Source organism: Rhizophagus irregularis, chromosome 8 (assembly GCF_026210795.1).
Source record: "Rhizophagus irregularis chromosome 8, complete sequence".
Taxonomy (NCBI): domain Eukaryota; kingdom Fungi; phylum Glomeromycota; class Glomeromycetes; order Glomerales; family Glomeraceae; genus Rhizophagus; species Rhizophagus irregularis.
In genome coordinates this window covers 138595-155324 of record NC_089436.1, presented here as the reverse complement: position 1 = coordinate 155324, position 16730 = coordinate 138595, and the positions used below count along the sequence as shown (strand labels likewise).

Sequence of the window (16730 nt, the reverse complement as noted above, 5' to 3'; positions counted from 1 at the left end):
ATTGAAAACGTATTTAATCTGTCGATCATTCATATGATCTAATTTTATTAACCAATCATTTTTAAAATTTCAGTCTATTCTTAAACATTTGCATTTTTTGTTAAATTACATAATTATAATTATAATAATAGTATAAAAGACGAGCTTTTATAAATTAATTTTAAAAATATTTTTTTTAAAAAAATAAAAATATTGGTTGTACTCCGATACCCAAGTAATTAAGTAATAATTAAATTGAAAAAGGAATATATATAATGCGAGAAAAAAAAATTCTTCTACATGTAATATCGTAATATGTGAAACTGGGAATATACTGTACAAATACAATGATTGAAAAAAGGGGGGGATAAGGAATTTCTATTATATTTGTTAATTAAGTTCTTATATTAGCTATTGACGTCTATATGGATATTGACGATCATTGTTCGTTGGATAATTATAAGTCCTTTGTCCATTATATAGAGTTTCATCCGAAATCGGATAATTATAAGTCCTTTGTCCATTATATAGAGTTTCATCCACAAATTGATTTCGTGATGAATTTGAATTTGGTGAGCTAGGCGAACTTGGTGATCTTAAATTCATTGAACGTGGAGACACAGGAGACACAGGAGATACTTGAGATCTGTCAAATACAGTTGGTCTTTGAGATGATTGTAACGGTAGTGGGTGTATTAGACCTGTTCCAGCATATGTATAATCTGGAGAACGTGAACGTTGCTGTTGATGTGCTGGTGTTGGTGTTGGCATAGGTGGTGCGGATCTTCCCTCATAACCGTTATATGGTGTTGGATCAACCCAATTACTACCATTGTGTGTGTTATAACTATTACCGTAATTATTATTATAATTATAATTACTATAATTATTTGAACTTGAATATCTATCATCTGGAGGTAGAGAAGGAACACGTAGTTTTGACGTTTGAGGTCGTCGCCTTTTACAGCAGCGATATGCGCACTGTATTAAACTACAAATAGAAAGTAATTAATTATGTAAGTAGTTTAATAATATATATGAATGGTATGAATAGTGATTCATAAGATATTCTATTTACGTACCAACATAACAAAAGTGATCCTATTATTGCCACAATTGGAATTGCAATTTTTTTATTTTGATTAAACCAGCTTGAAAGAGTATTACCTAGTTATATTGAAAGTATTAAAAATAATCGTGAAATCTTTCGTGCTGTGGTCACATATATATAATAAATACACTTACCTATAGACCCACTGTCACATTGTCCTTTGTTACATTTTCCTCCAAACCCACACGGAGTACCATCCACGAAATACCCGCTCATTTGAAGACATGAATTTGTATCATTCGGATTAGCGCAACTTATAGTGCAAGATGTATCGGATAAAGCTGAGCAAGCTTTCGTAATACCCATGCGACTACCACGTAAAAGGCATTGATTATCTCTGGATGTACATTGACCTCCGGCGCATGCAAGATTAGGTGCACAGGTGGTTCCATCTTCAACATGTTTATCAGGTGGACAAACTCCAGATGTTCCACTACAAACTTCAGAAATGTCACAATTATTTGAACCGGCAGGCCGGCAAATCTCATTAGCAGGTTTATATTGACAATTTCTACAACACATATCGTTCTTGTCACTAATGGAACAATATAATCATATTAATAAATTGACTAAATCAAATTACTATATATTAGATATATGAAAATTATTTACTTACGCGCAAACTGCATTACTCTTCAATTTACATGTTGCACCGTCGCAACAGGGGTCATTGGCACAATCGTCACTAGTACCACCTATACATATGTTTTAAAATTAAAAATCTAATGAGTACTGTAACTTTGTTAATCATAATTTAGATTTACATCATAATAATCTAAAGCTATAACATACAATCGCATTCTTCATTGTCTTCTTTCAATCCGTTGCCACACATAGATTGACTAAGGATGGATTTGGTGCCGGGATCTATATTTTAATATCAAACTAATTTCAGAAATTTTATGTAATAAAATATGTACATGTTTATTGAGTCACAAACCTTCAAGACAACCACCAATATTTGGAAGAGCTTGGCATATATCAGTAATTGAACATGGACTATGTCGAAAATCAAAGTTATCTGAGTTATTATAAAAATCTTAATAAAATTTGATTAATCATAATCAAAATACCTGAATTGATCAGTAACCACGTTACTTGTTGGATTCATTAGATATTGATTATTAGCACTACAAACTGTACTACTCAATGGACAACAGCCACAATTATTGCAAGGACAATTTTCATTAAGACAGTCATGAATAGCACCTAAGTTAAATCAACAATAATTTTTTCAATGATTTAAATATAAAACAAATTGACATTTCTAAAGCAATAACTTATAATTACCAAATCCATGACCAACTTCATGTGCAACAACCTTCCATTCATCTTTGACAATAGTAGAAACACCAGTACCAGATACAGTTGCCTTTCCTAACTGACCTTGATCTGTAAAGATAACACAATATAGAATCAATATTAAAATCAGCTAATTTAATAAAATTATTATCATTATTACTACTTTACCTTGTTGAGTTGCTTTCGTTTGACATAATTGTCCCAACCATGCAACACCGACTTTAGTACCAGTACTAATATTTATAAAACGTATTAAGTTAAACCATTAAAATATTTATTTATTTTAATAAAAAATATTGATTTAACTTACTTGCATTTGGACATGAGATGCCATAAACTCGCACCATCATCAGCTTTTAATAATAATAGATACTTTAAATATATATACAAATATATCTTAAAAAGACATAAATTTTGTTACTTACGAGTTTTACCCCTCCACCCGCTAAAGTCGTTAAGACGATCGTTTATAGTATAACTTTCGTCACATAGTCGATTAAATGGATATGCAGGATCGGGAGTTGTGGGGCAATTTTTGTTTAGGATCTCAATTTTAATAAGACCGAGAGTCACATTAAAAGTTTTTTCATAAACGGCTGAGGCAGTGCCCCAATCCTGAAGAATTTGTTTTCGAGCAGCATCAGGGGAGTTATAATTAGTGACTGTAATTTTATTAGTTTTTATTTAGTAACTACGTTAATATTAAAATTATAAAACGATAATTACGTACATATAAATGCAAAAACTTTTACTAACCATAAGTACAATCAGCAGCCGCTCCCTATAAATAAATCAAAGATTATATTTCCGATGAGAACACGATCAAATTAGAATTATATAATTAAATTATACATGCCATGTAAGCAATTTTTCTACCAGTAGGACAACCGGTAAGGTCTCTTTTCGTCAATGTATGATCTCCAATTGAAAAAGTATTCCACCATGGTTTTAATTGGCCGGATTTCCAATCATTAGATCCAATTATCCGATCGCGACGTCTATTTTCAACGCTAACAATATCATCCATTGCACAAGACCCTACAAGACTTTCGTCTTGCAATGACCTTTTAGTATTTTTAATGTCCGAGTCACGATAAATGACCATAGTAGCCGATCGATGAACAGGATGACGTGCAGATGGATTGGGTATTTCTGGATCATCTTTAAATTGAGTTATCTTAAAATTTTCGGTTGATTTTATACTATACAATTCATTATTTAAACTAAATGTTCCCTCAAAAAGAGGATGTCTATTATTTTTGCTACATTTTACAAAATAAAATAAAAATTAGAATTTATTTTAAGTTAATACGTAGCAGAAATTTCAACTTACCTATACTGAGTTACACTAAATAATAGTAAGAATAAAAAAAATATATATATATAGTTAATAAATATTCACTAAATATCAAAAAAGAGGGAGAAAAAGAAAGGGAAAAAAATTAACAATTAAAGGCAAGTTATCAATGTAAAAGACTATCAAGTAACTTCAATTGTTTTATGTGGCTTATTAATTGTGGCTTATGAATTATCATACTTGTATGAAATAATTTTCATAGTGCTATCCTTCTGAGCTATTTCTCATAAAAATAAACTTTAGCATACCCGCCATCATCATGAACTTGGATTCTTGCCCATCCGAGAACTCCTGATGAATAAGATAGTTCCTCTGATAAGCTCCTCCTTCTCAGTCCAATCGTGTCTTCGCTTAATCTGGTGTCAGTTGAGTCTATGTCCAGCAAGACTCCCTTATAAAGTCTGTGGTCTTCGGGTCTTAGTCTCGTTGTTGTTTTAGTATTATTAGAATGATGGATAACAATTGTTGCTTCTGGGTGAAATAAATCTAAATTAGGTTCGAGGTGAATGCTAAACGTACGATTGAATGCAATAAACTGAATTCGCAATGAATCATCGTGTCTCAATGAACTATCATCATATATATCTCTGCGAATTATTGATGTTTTTTCAAAGCGATCCCTAGGGAGTATTTCCATGGAAGGATTAGTGACAAACTCCAAATAAGTCAAGGGCTCCTGAACCACACTATGTGCTAAATTTAATGGTTAAGATGTGAGTATAATGAGTTAACGAATTTTGCTTCAAAAAGAAAATATTAAAGTCTGGGACAAAAAGCTTCTCACCTCTAGACAATAGTAGAACAAATAATGAAGTTATAAACCAGAGTAACAAACGAGACGAGGAGGGTATGACCTCCATGTTAAAGTATTATATTTTATTTTATAATTTGGTTTAAGAGGAGGATAAATTATAAAGAACGGAAGCTCTCCGCAAAGAAAGAGGTTGGAAATAGAAAATAGCAAGTTTCGGAAAGAAGGGAAATATTTTTTCGCTGGTGAGCCACAGACCTTTTTGGTGAGAGTTAAATTTATTGATATATCACTTTGCTTTATTTACCACTATCTGCTTTTTTGTATGGCGGGTTTACAGCTTCTTCTAATAACTGCAATATTTAATATATATTGAGTGGTACAAAATTATATTACTGGTGATAAAATAGTCATTTTGAAACTTGTGCTGCTATGCTGCTAAAAATTTAAGTGTTTAAATCTATTTATATCCGAATAACCCTTTTCTTGGCTGCATAAAGTATTTCATATTTAGTTTTAGATGATCTTGGTAAAAATTACAAACTACAATAAATTTGTTTAAGAAATTTCATTGTAGTAATGAAAATCTCAGTGGATGAGGAGTAAACCCGGAGGAAAAAGCTAAATAAAATTTATTTTTAGAAATTTTATTTAGAAATTTTTTTTTGTTCCACAATTCATGTGATCAGTGTTTATGTGTCACAAAAATCGCTCATAATCTTATTAAAGCAATAACTGGCTTTTTTTTCGAAATTTTTCTTTAGTTCCTTTAAGGTGACTAGGTGAGCATACTGTGAGCATATTATGCACATGACCTATAAAAAAATTTGCAGTGTTATTACCGTATTTGATGATTTGATTATATGACGACATATATTGTAACACATTATCTTCAAAATTCACGTTTTTTCTCTCCTAGACTGTTTTCGCAACAAAATATCCATATTTGTGTTGTTTGCTTTGTATGCAACGGTAAGTATTTGTTGAGTAGGGTTTAGATCGAAGAGCTAAAGACGTATAATTTTTGTTGATTTAACATTTATATATAAAAGATAGTCATATTTCTGAAAATACAGTTTCCGTATTGTAAATATTTTCGCGTTTGGTTTGCATAGCAAATAAAGAGAATACAAAATAAATATGACACGCAGTAAAGCAGAAGAAGAAGTAGATGTTGCTGATCAGTTTTTGAACTATGACGGAGAGGTAACGACCGTTGAAGCGGAGGGAACTTCAGTTGACAACGCCGAACAAAATACTTCGACTACGAATAAGACACAAGAACAAGAAACAGATACTTCTAAAGGTGAAAATCCGAATGAAGATCCTTCAAATGAAAAAGAAAACGAAGATCCTAAAGAAAGTGCGGCTCAAGATCAAGCAAAAAGTATTGAGAAAAGTGATAAAGAAGATGATGAGTCCGGAGAAGTCTATGAAGTAGAGAAAGTACTCGATCATAATAGGAGAAGGGTAAGTTATAGACGATTTTTTACGTTAACTTATGTTTTTTATAATTAATTTGATTTTTTTATAGAATAAAACATATTATCTAATTAAATGGAAAGGTAAGTTATTTAGCGATATTAGATTTTTATCTTTGTAGTTAATTTTATTTTTATTTAATTATTTGTTATTTATCTATCTATTTTAAATAAAGGGTATAGCGAAGAAGAATCTACTTGGGAAGCTGAAGATAATGTGTATGAATAATTTATTGATAATGATTTTTTTATATTGAATATAATTGGTAACGAAGTTTATAATCTATAATATTTGCATTAATAGTTTCGCTGAAGAGTTAGTAAAAGATTATTGGGCAAATAATAGTGAAGAAGCCAAGCAAAAGGAGACCAGAAAAGGTAGGAAAAGAGGTGCTGCTGCTCCTCCTCCTACCCCTATTAAAAAAGAAACAAAGAAAGCACGTACTTCTATTACACCTAAAAAAGCGAAAGTAGCTAGATCTAAAATAGATGAAGAATTCGATCATGACGAAGATTGGGAGAGCTCAGTTTCAGGAGTTGAAACAGTTACTCGTGATGATAAAACTGGAGAACTACTGGTCTATTTGAAATGGTAAATTGTATTTTATTATTATTTGTGAAAAAAAATAATTATAATACTAATATATTTATGTGTTGAAGGAAAAATGGGGATACCTCGAGACATCCAGCTAAAGAAGCCAATATTAAATGCCCTCAAAAGGTAAATTTCATTTTACATTATGTTAATTCAATTATATAATTAATAAAAATCAATTATTTTTTTTTAGATGATAAAATTTTATGAACAGCGCCTGACTTTTGCTGCTCCACAACCCAAGTCTTAATCTATAAAAGGAAATAAACAAAGTTCAGTGATGAACTTGTTAAATATTAATTAGACATATGAGATCACTGCTTCGGTTTGGCTAATCTTTAATATGCATTTTATTTCTTAATGTGGCCTGAGTGTAAATAGAACATTACTAATTGTGTCTCCCGCTTTTATATTCGATTTTATCTACTTTTTTTCTTATTCTTTCTCGGGCGGAGTTATTTCTAATTGATGGATGAATGATAAGAAAAAATTATAATAGTTATGTACGGCAAATGTATGGTTGATATGCAAAATAAAAAAAAATCAAAAAAAAATAAATAAAATACTTCATCTATTTTCCCAAGATTTTTTTTTTTGTTAATTTGATATTAATTAGAATTTTTTATTGGCTGAAAAATTCATGGCCAATATCGGTTTACCACTTTGAAAATTTCGACGCGTTCCTGTACCACTTTCCATATAATTATACAACTATACACCTATACAAATCTTAATTTGATATAATTAGTATAATTCAAATTTTATTTAGTAAGCAGATCAATTTGTGTTACAATGAAAAATAATTCAAAAAAAGATTGATTTTCAAAGATTTTATACATATAATCTGCCTTTTTTTCGCTAATGATATTAAGATCCACAACATTTGGTATTCGTTCAAATTTTTTATTCAATTCTAATAAATTTAAAATTTTATCAAACATAAATATACATACTTTTCAGAGAATTTCTAATTTAAAACGAATAACTTTTCAAACAATTCAAAAAAAAGATATGCATGCAAAAGTTATTATTATCGGGTCAGGCCCTGCTGGACATACTGCTGCACTTTATTTATCAAGAGCAACTTTGAAACCTGTATTATTTGAAGGTTTCCTGGCAAACGGGTTTGCGCCGGGTGGCCAAGTAAGCAATTACTTCTGAAACCATTTTTTTTATTTATTTTTGTAAACATTCTAATTTAACAAATCCTTTTAGCTCACTACTACAACTGATGTAGAAAATTATCCGGGATTCCCTGAAGGAATTATGGGTCCAGTTATGATGGAAAAATTTCGCGAACAAAGTTCAAGATTTGGTACAGAAATCATTACTGAAACTATATCAAAAGTTGATCTTTCTTCAAAACCATTTAAATTATGGCGTGATGGAGCTGAGGAGCAGGCATTTGATACAGCTGATTCATTAATTATAGCTACTGGTGCAGCTGCTAAAAGATTACACCTACCTGGTGAAGATATTTATTGGCAAAAGGGAATTTCTGCTTGCGCCGTTTGTGATGGTGCTGTTCCCATTTTTAGGAATAAACCTTTAGCTGTTATAGGTGGTGGAGATTCTGCAGCAGAAGAAGCTTTATTTCTTACAAAATATGGATCTCATGTTTATGTAATTGTTCGTAGAGATAAACTTCGTGCTTCTAAAGTAATGGCAAATCGGTTACTTTCCAATCCAAAAGTAACAGTAATATGGAACACTATTCCAATTGAATGTAAAGGCGATGGCAAACTTCTTAATCTATTGATCACCAAAGATACCAAAACTGGCGAAGAAAAGGAATTATCCATAAATGGTTTATTCTATGCCATTGGTCACGTTCCTGCTACTGAATTAGTAAAAAATCAATTAGAATTAGACACTGATGGCTACATTATGACTAAACCTGATACCACTTACACTAGTGTTGAAGGTGTTTTTGCTGCTGGTGATGTTAAGGATAAAAAGTATAGGCAAGCTATTACTAGTGCTGGATCTGGCTGTATGGCTGCTTTAGAATGCGAACGTTGGTTAAGTGAACACTTCCCTGAATAAATTAACTTATGTACTATTATATATAAAGTTTCTTTAATTACTTTCTAACTCAAACAATAACATGAGATTTGTGCATTTAAGCCGTTTTAATTATATTAATAAATTTTAATTTTTAACATATGACGCATGTCTTCTCGAAATTTGTAATAAATATACGCAGTAATAAATACAATCAATCATTTTTTTTCTATATGTAAAATACAAAAGTTTAAAAGCTAAATCGTCAATCAAACTTCACCATCCTCGGTTATTTATTCCCGGTAATGCGTCTCGGTTTCTTATAATGGGAGTTCTTGGAGGTTGTGAAGGTTGTGGAGATTGTGGTTGTGGAACTATGAAATTTCTTGACATAGGTAAAGATGGCCGAAAATTTGTTGATATTGTGTAATTTGAAGGTGACGGGTTTTGATATTTTGATGCAGAAGCAGCCGATAATGCTCTCGATCCTATGGTTTAAGTTTGTATTAACAATAATACTATAAATACTTAATAAATTTACTTACCGGGATCTATCCTCAATACATCATGTCGCGCAATTCTATTACTATTACGTAACTCACTCCACGTCATACGCGTACTAGAAGCTGTTCCGGGTCGAGAAAATGTTGTATTAGAGATTTTTCGAGGATATTGGTCGCAATTACTTTCGGAAAAAGAAACTGAATAACATTTATTAGATGGTGATGGCATAGCTCTAGCATCACGTCTATTGAATATAGTGATAGCAATTTCATTAACTGAGAAATATATATCCATATCAACTTTAAATGAATGTCGATCATTTTACCTGTCACTGATACCGTCGTAACCATCAACGCCATAATTCCATGATATCTGATTACTATAAGGGAGTCCATTATTATTTTGATGTTCAAGTTGGGAAGAATAATTATCGTATTTTTGTTGCGACTGCTGTTTGAAGATTAACGGCCTCATCGGTGAATTTATTGAAGTCGATAATGTTAACCGTTTAGGTGGGTTTGGAGTTTTCGGTTGACACGTCTTTAGAAAAAATTGCTTAATAAACAGGATCAAAAAAACAAATGCGAGTTATAACAATAATATATGTCCACTACCTGACTTGGCGAAATATCAAGATCACGATTTTGAGTTGGTGATTTATGGAGCTTTAGCGGACTAAAATTCATGAAAATCACTATTAAATTGTAAAATAAAATCCATATAATTCATAAAATAAAACCTGTTGTTTAATTTTATTGGTGATTCTATTGGCCTTTTTACTGAAGTACTTGAAGTGTTTGGTCGAACTTCTTGCAATTGAGATTTTAAACGTCGATTTTCTTCTTTAAGGTTTTGTAGCTCACTTAATAATTAAATTGAGAATAATAAATGTAGTTTTATGAATTCAATTATCAACAATAATCTTTTAACACATTACTTTTTCATGTCTTTGTATTGAAGTATTTCATTTTTCGCTTTGTCAAGCATCTGTCTTTGTTTGTGTAATTTATCTTTCAAAAATTCAATTAATGAAATTGTATTGGTTTTCTGAAACTAATTGAAAATATTACGTTAATTAAGATTATCGATGTTATCTAAACATTTTAATCAAAATCTCACTCGCATAACATCGGCGGCTTCATCCAGTATATCATAAGTGGTCCGAAAGAATGCACCAAGATTAGGAGGGAGCTATGCATTCAAATAATAACTAAATTTCATTAGGGATACAGTATCTAAATTAAAGAAAGAGTTTAAGAACTCACGTTATCGGTCAACTCTACAGCTGCACACCGTGTATTGCAAACAGGACAAGTGTGTTCTGTAACATTAGAACTATCTAGAGAACTCTCAAATATTATGTAATGAAAACTCCCACAAAAAAAAGTATCCGAAACGCGTGTAAAATAGTCATACCATGACTTGCTTCGCCATGCTTATTTAAACACGATTTGCATACTACATGTCCGCACTCTGTTAACCAAAACCGTATTTGGTCTTCTTTTGAAGACGAAGGATATGTAAAACACGCGTTGCAATGAAGAAATTCAATATACATTGTAAAATGACAAACTATAAAATGTCGCGTTATCGCGTCTAAATGTCGATCATCTTTATCAATGTTGTACAAGATCTATAAATCAACTGAAAAGTTAAATATCCGTAAATGTCTCTACAAATTTTGCGAAATAAGCCTAAAAGGCCTTTTTGGAAACTTCCTCAACACCGCTTGCCAGTTCTCTCTCTTTATAAATCATTGCTTAATACTTCTAGATCATTTCCTGATGATCTTCACCAAAAATATTTATTTTACAATATTCGTCTAAATTTTAGGCTAAGGAGGCATGAAACTTCGATAAGTAAAACCGTTGAATATTTAAAAGAAGCTCAAGAGGTAAAGTGAAAAGTCGAATTATTGAAAGAATTTACCTGTTAATAAACTTGATATTTTTAAAGTGCAAGTCCATTATAATAAAAGCACTTAAAGGAAATCAAGAGGCTTTTCAGCACATTGATGATTTAGCTTGGGGTAGGAAAGGTAGACTTAAAGAAGTTCTGGATATCGTAAGTTAATTTTATTCAATTTTATCGTTCTTTACAATAAATGTGACTAATATATTTCCATTATATCAGTTGGCAAATTGGAAGAGAGTAAGATCATGGCATGTATTCATTATTGTTTCAATCAAACAATAATTCTAATATTCTGTAATTTATATCTTAATAGCCTAAATTACACAAGTTCGTTTTGGATACACGTACTCATGGTGCTCGTACTCTTGATCCTCATCCTGCTTATAGAATTCCTTTAGATAAGCGCTTATATACTCCACCAGAATACAAAGAATTAGAAAAGAAATTGCCAAAGAAAAATCATTCTTTTGGATCTGATTTAAAAATACACACAGTAGTTACTCAATTAGGCTATAAGCTTCAGCGAGTGCGGGGTTTGAAACAACCTACTTGGATTTCCATGATGATGAATAAACGTATAAGAGCTCATCAGAGACGTATTGATAAATTTCATCAGCTGGAAGAACAACTTGAAATGGTTAGAATAGAACAACATATGTTGAGCATGTTAGATCCAAAGTTAGCCGAAGAGGAAAAAGGTTTTGGTAAGTTTACTATATATTTAATTTATATTTCTTCTTTATTATTTATTATTTACCTTTTTACAGAAGAGAGAATACTTCAGGAATTAAATGAAAGTAAAAAATATCACGATAAGATGATAAAGTTGCAAGCAAGAAAAGAATTGGATGTAGACATTTAAAAGTTATTTGTCTTTTTTAATGATTTTCAAACAAAGTTTTATGCTATATATTATTATATGTTATAAATTACTATTAAACATATTTGTTTTACATATAACTGGTCTAATCTTTTAATTTTAAAAAGTTTTGAATACTATGATTCAAAGCATCAATTTCGGCTTGGTAATTTTTAAGCTATTACAATAAAGTAAATCAATTCCTACATTAGTTTAACAAATAGGTAAGAAAAACATTATTAAGTTAGTTACCTTAGTTTCATTAGCTTCTCTTACATCTTCTGGAACCTTGTTTTCGTAATCGGGGATTGAAGTCTTTTTCTGAAGTGATGATAGAGATTGAGTTGTTTTCTCGAGCTTATTTTGGAATTTTGTAACTTCAGCATCAATATCGATAAATCCCTAAATAAACACGTAAATTGATTTATATATTTATGTAATATGTACAAAAAGGAAATATTATTCTTTTTACCTTAACCATTAATAGTACGTTTATTTCATCATTTACTGTGCTTAAAGCACAGCCAGCTGGAATAGTTTCGCCTTTCTGGAAAACATGCACAGATTTGGCACTTTTTACTAAAGTAATAATGCTTTGTTCATGTGAAGTTAGCAAATTTGCAGTTTTCTCAGAGGCAGTCTGAACGAATACTAATATGTTTTAGAGATATGAAGATTATAATGAGATTTAATAAGATAAATATTTCAGAAAACTAAACAAATACACTTGCATGAGGCATTAGACTGAATATTATATTCAGCTGTTAGAGACCGAGCAGCTCTTATTACAGTTAATACAAGTTCAAATTGTTCTTCTGACTGTAGATTATGATACTCTGGTTCCTATGCAGATATGTTCTTTGAGTGTTATATTAAAGCTATTATAACAAATGTTTACAAATAAAATATAATTTATCATACCTCAACAGGGTATTTGGCCTTAACGATCGTTGGAATATTGTCTGCAGAACGTCGAGGCAAACGTTGATATAATTCTTCTGTCACAAATGGCATAAATGGGTGAAGTAGCTTGAGACCAGCTTCTAAACAAGTATATAATGTGTCCTGAGCTGATCGTTTACGATTTGCATTGTCAGTAATTGATGTATCGGCATCTGTTAATGGTTTTATCAGTTCCTATATATTTAAATATAAATTATTAATTCATTTTGCAAAAAAAAATGGAGTTAAAAAATATATTTACAATATAAACATCACAAAGTTCATATAACCAAAAGTTATGTATTGCAGTAGTAGCAGCCATAAAGTTTCTTTCATGTAAAGATTTGTTTGTTTCTGTTGCACTTTGATTTAATTTGTGTAATATCCATTGTTCGGCTAGCGACTCTTTGCCAGTTTTCTAATATAGAAAACATTTGAACAAGTTAGTTGATTGTTAAATTTAATATTGACTCAAAAATAGCATACTTTAGCATTTTCTCTTGGTATGAAATCGTCTCCTAATTTCATTAATGCAAATCTAGTTGCATTCCATAATTTATTACAGAATTTTCTATATCCTTCCACACGAAGAATATCAAGGTTTATATCACGACCTAAAAATTTATTAATAAAATTAAATAGCAAGATGAAGTATAAAATAAAATAAAAATAAAATCAAAAAAAAAATGAAATGACTAAACTATATTTAATTACCTGCTGAAGTGTATGCACACAACGCGAATCTCAATGCATCAGTACCACATTCAGGAATACCATTTGGAAAATCAGCTTTTTGACCAGCCTTAGCTTTTTCAATCTCGCGTATATCAAGATTACCTTCATATAATTTAGCATGTAATTCCTCTAATGATATACCTTGAATTACATCTACTGGATCAATTACATTGCCTAAAGATTTACTCATCTTTCGCCCATGTGCATCTCGAATCATCGCGTGACAAAAAACTTCATTGAAAGGAACATGTCCAGTTAGCTTAATACCCAACATAACCATTCTAGCTACCCAGAAAAATAAAATATCCCATCCAGTTTCTAAAAGCGATGTCGGATAAAAACTTTCTAAGTCGCTTGTCTGTGTAATAATATTATGTTAATAAAAGTAATCATCAGACTTTTGGGAAAATAAGAAATCTACCTTATCAGGCCAGCCGAAAATAGAGAATGGCCATAATCCGGAAGAAAACCAAGTATCTAACACATCTGGATCTCGTTCTAAGGTCAACTCAACATCCGGAAATTTTTTATTTGCTTTCTCTTGAGCCTCTTCTATATTACGACCTGATACCCAATATTTTCCATCCGAGGGCTGGCATTTTTTTTTTTTAATCAATCAGATATTTTTAAAGCTTGAATAAAAAGATTATAAAGCCTACATACATCTTGGTCCTGGTTCGATAATTTTATAAAATAAGCAGGAATTTGGTGGCCCCACCATAATTGACGCGAAATACACCAATCCTGAATATTACCAAGCCATCTGAACCACTCTTTTTCTGAGGTATAGGGGGAAATGCGCAATTTTCCATCCTTCACTGCCTATTTCATTTGTAAATATGCTATTTTAATAAAAAGCAAAGTACAAAAATATTTATCGTAAGGAAAGTAAACACAAACCTTCATTGCGTTTTTTGCCATATCAGAACAACTAACCCACCATTGAGGTTTTAAAAGTGGTTCGATAATGTCTCCTGATTTACTATTAAAAAAAAAAATTTCTTGTTTATTAATGTTTATACTACTGAGAATGTAAAAAAGAAGGCAATTTCGGGTATAAGCCACTTACGAGCAAACAGGAACGGTCATAGGGTTTTCTATCGTTCCAACGTATAAGCCTTTTTCTTTAAGTGCATTAACAACTGCCTCACGAACATGAAACCTTTTCATTCCCTATAATATTACAATATTAGATTTAATAAATATTAATAAATGAAATAAATTATTATTGCTTACTTGGAAAGGAGCACCGTTTGCATTTAAAGTACCGTCATCATTTAAAATATTGATAAATTCGAGATTATGTCGTTTACCAACTTCATAATCGTTAAAATCATGGGCTGGTGTAATCTTGACAGCACCAGTACCGAATGTCATGTCTACTACAATATCGTCGAGGACAATAGGAAGTTTTCTTCCATTAAATGGATGAACGGCGAACTTGCCATGAAGATGCTTTATTTTTAATAATCAAGAAATTTCCCTTAATTAGGAGTTGCAATAAACTTATAATTACTTAATTACATGTTTTAACAAAAAAATTAACCTTATAACGCTCATCTTTTGGATGAATAGCAATGCCGGTATCACCAAGCATTGTTTCAGGACGAGTAGTAGCAACAACAATTTTTTCATCTAAATGACATATAAGATATTTAATATATAGATTAATTAATATAAAATTATAAAATAATGATAAATACCAGAATTTTCAATAGGATATCCAAATGATGTTAAAACACCAAATTCAAATTTTTCCTCTGGATCGTACCCTGGAACTGATAATAGTATACGACCGGATATTTCTTTATTTTCAACTTCAAGATTTGATAAAGATGTGTTAAGTCTAACACACCAGTTTATCAACCGAGTTGATCTGTAAACAATTCCTTCTTCTTGCAATCGACAAAAGGTTTCAATGACAGCTCTACTTGGTTTCTAAGAAATTTGAATAACTGATATATATTAATATTTAATACCAATAATACCAGTAGAACGCGTCAAATTGAAAATTTTATGCTAACTTCATCCATTGTAAAAACAGCTCTTTCCCAATCATAAGAACCTCCAAGTCGTTTTAATTGTGAATGGATACGATCGCCATATCTTGTTTTATTGAATTAGTCAATTTAAATATCATAAAAAAAAAATGAAATCCAATGACAAATACATACTTATTTTTCCATTTCCAAATTTCATTAACAAATGCTTCACGTCCAAGATCATGACGTGTTTGCTTCTTTTCAACCCATAACTTCTTTTCAACAACAGATTGTGTTGAAATACCTGCGTGATCAATCCCTGGATTAAATAATACCGTTTTGCCTAACATTCGATTCCTAATTAAAATATAGAGTTAAAAAATGTGCGAAATAGATCTAAAATCTATTACTTATATACCATCTACTTAAAGTATCTTGGATAGCTACGGTCAAACCGTGGCCAATATGAAGGGAACCTGTCACATTTGGTGGAGGAGCGGGAACAACAAATATCCCTTCGGGCTTAGGTTTACCATCCGGAGTCAATTCAGGTTTGAAAAAGCCTTGATTTTCCCACCATGCATACCAAGCAGCTTCAACAGCTTTTGGATTATAAGCGGAAGCCATTGGTTTGGACATATCTTTAAAATAAATGAAAGAACTCTGATAAATAATTAATTTCACGCGTTATCCATTCAAGAATTACGATTATAATACCTTTCTTTTCACCAGGGGGTGTATTATCAATAAATTCGTCTACTTTCCTGGAGGCTTTGTCACTTTTTGGCTTCTTCTCTTTTTCCTTCTTTTTTTCACCTTCAGTTAACTAAATATAATTTAAAAAAGTATAAACAAAATTTATTGTATAATATGTTAGTAATAAGTCACTTACATGTGTAAGTTTTGCTTGTTTAGCCGCATATTTTGCAAGTTTTGCTTGTCTTTTTGCCTCATTTTTGTCGGCATTTTTTGACTTTGCCGTAGTAGACACGGGTGTTGTATCAGACCCTGCGGGAGTTTGACTAGATTCAGAACTCGGTGTTTGTTCCTTAGTGTCATCCATTTTTGATTCGAAAACGGATATTTTTTTTTCTGTTAAAACTCGGCAAACGTGGTATTCGTGGTACGACACATTTTCTGTCAAATTTGTACAACCAAAAGTTCTAAGCCCAAATTTAGAATTAATGGTATTACGATTATTACGATCAAAATCT

The 16730-nt window shown here is 31.1% G+C and overlaps 6 protein-coding genes across 6 annotated transcripts; 3 read left to right on the top strand and 3 right to left on the bottom strand.

The window, feature by feature from the left end:
• Positions 1-15: 15 nt before the first annotated feature.
• OCT59_027944 (uncharacterized protein) lies at positions 16-4609 on the bottom strand (the record flags this gene model as incomplete). The annotated part of the gene is made up of 16 exons (XM_066146975.1): positions 16-970; positions 1062-1146; positions 1225-1625; positions 1707-1785; positions 1883-1957; positions 2031-2089; positions 2164-2299; positions 2381-2482; positions 2561-2625; positions 2703-2745; positions 2818-3054; positions 3149-3169; positions 3245-3654; positions 3726-3740; positions 3998-4442; positions 4534-4609. The coding sequence occupies 16 exons, from the start codon at positions 4607-4609 to the stop codon at positions 391-393; spliced, it is 2829 nt and encodes a 942-aa protein (XP_065993736.1). The 3' UTR covers positions 16-390.
• A 653-nt stretch (positions 4610-5262) lies between these two features.
• OCT59_027943 (uncharacterized protein) lies at positions 5263-7157 on the top strand. The gene is made up of 8 exons (XM_066146974.1): positions 5263-5282; positions 5420-5472; positions 5553-5970; positions 6035-6065; positions 6158-6200; positions 6286-6573; positions 6642-6702; positions 6770-7157. The coding sequence occupies exons 3-8, from the start codon at positions 5641-5643 to the stop codon at positions 6824-6826; spliced, it is 810 nt and encodes a 269-aa protein (XP_065993735.1). The 5' UTR covers positions 5263-5282; positions 5420-5472; positions 5553-5640; the 3' UTR covers positions 6827-7157.
• A 256-nt stretch (positions 7158-7413) lies between these two features.
• OCT59_027942 (thioredoxin-disulfide reductase) lies at positions 7414-8792 on the top strand. Its single transcript, XM_025321292.2, has 2 exons — positions 7414-7719; positions 7792-8792. Exons 1-2 carry the CDS (start codon positions 7438-7440, stop codon positions 8620-8622), a joined length of 1113 nt encoding a protein of 370 aa, XP_025169275.2. The 5' UTR covers positions 7414-7437; the 3' UTR covers positions 8623-8792.
• A 64-nt stretch (positions 8793-8856) lies between these two features.
• On the bottom strand, positions 8857-10642 carry OCT59_027941 (uncharacterized protein; the record flags this gene model as incomplete). The annotated part of the gene is made up of 9 exons (XM_066146973.1): positions 8857-9068; positions 9126-9328; positions 9410-9624; positions 9699-9759; positions 9824-9946; positions 10022-10137; positions 10204-10275; positions 10350-10423; positions 10501-10642. 9 exons carry the CDS (start codon positions 10640-10642, stop codon positions 8857-8859), a joined length of 1218 nt encoding a protein of 405 aa, XP_065993734.1.
• Positions 10643-10750: 108 nt separating this feature from the next.
• Positions 10751-12304, top strand: OCT59_027940 (uncharacterized protein; the record flags this gene model as incomplete). Its single annotated transcript, XM_025330768.2, has 5 exons — positions 10751-10978; positions 11041-11148; positions 11218-11235; positions 11312-11702; positions 11766-12304. The coding sequence occupies 5 exons, from the start codon at positions 10751-10753 to the stop codon at positions 11858-11860; spliced, it is 840 nt and encodes a 279-aa protein (XP_025169277.1). The 3' UTR covers positions 11861-12304.
• OCT59_027939 (uncharacterized protein) lies at positions 11964-16658 on the bottom strand (the record flags this gene model as incomplete). The annotated part of the gene is made up of 20 exons (XM_025321293.2): positions 16409-16658; positions 16234-16342; positions 15935-16157; positions 15709-15873; positions 15559-15640; positions 15238-15472; positions 15081-15169; positions 14771-14989; positions 14604-14707; positions 14435-14516; positions 14198-14356; positions 13956-14126; positions 13514-13892; positions 13286-13413; positions 13062-13217; positions 12779-12994; positions 12589-12700; positions 12330-12508; positions 12110-12259; positions 11964-12035 (listed from the first exon to the last, which is right to left on the bottom strand). Exons 1-20 carry the CDS (start codon positions 16577-16579, stop codon positions 11964-11966), a joined length of 3201 nt encoding a protein of 1066 aa, XP_025169278.1. The 5' UTR covers positions 16580-16658.
• Between the last annotated feature and the right edge of the window lie 72 nt (positions 16659-16730).

What these genes read in the sequence shown, in the direction of transcription:
- OCT59_027943 (XM_066146974.1), top strand. Translation starts at nt 5,641, where the DNA reads ATGACACGCAGTAAAGCAGAAGAAGAAGTAGATGTTGCTGATCAGTTT. An exon ending in TGGGAAGCTGAAGATAATGT is followed by an intron (nt 6,201 to 6,285) that starts GTATGAATAATT and finishes TTGCATTAATAG; the next exon opens with TTTCGCTGAAGAGTTAGTAA. An exon ending in ATATTAAATGCCCTCAAAAG is followed by an intron (nt 6,703 to 6,769) that starts GTAAATTTCATT and finishes ATTTTTTTTTAG; the next exon opens with ATGATAAAATTTTATGAACA.
- OCT59_027942 (XM_025321292.2), top strand. Translation starts at nt 7,438, where the DNA reads ATGATATTAAGATCCACAACATTTGGTATTCGTTCAAATTTTTTATTC. An exon ending in GGTTTGCGCCGGGTGGCCAA is followed by an intron (nt 7,720 to 7,791) that starts GTAAGCAATTAC and finishes AAATCCTTTTAG; the next exon opens with CTCACTACTACAACTGATGT.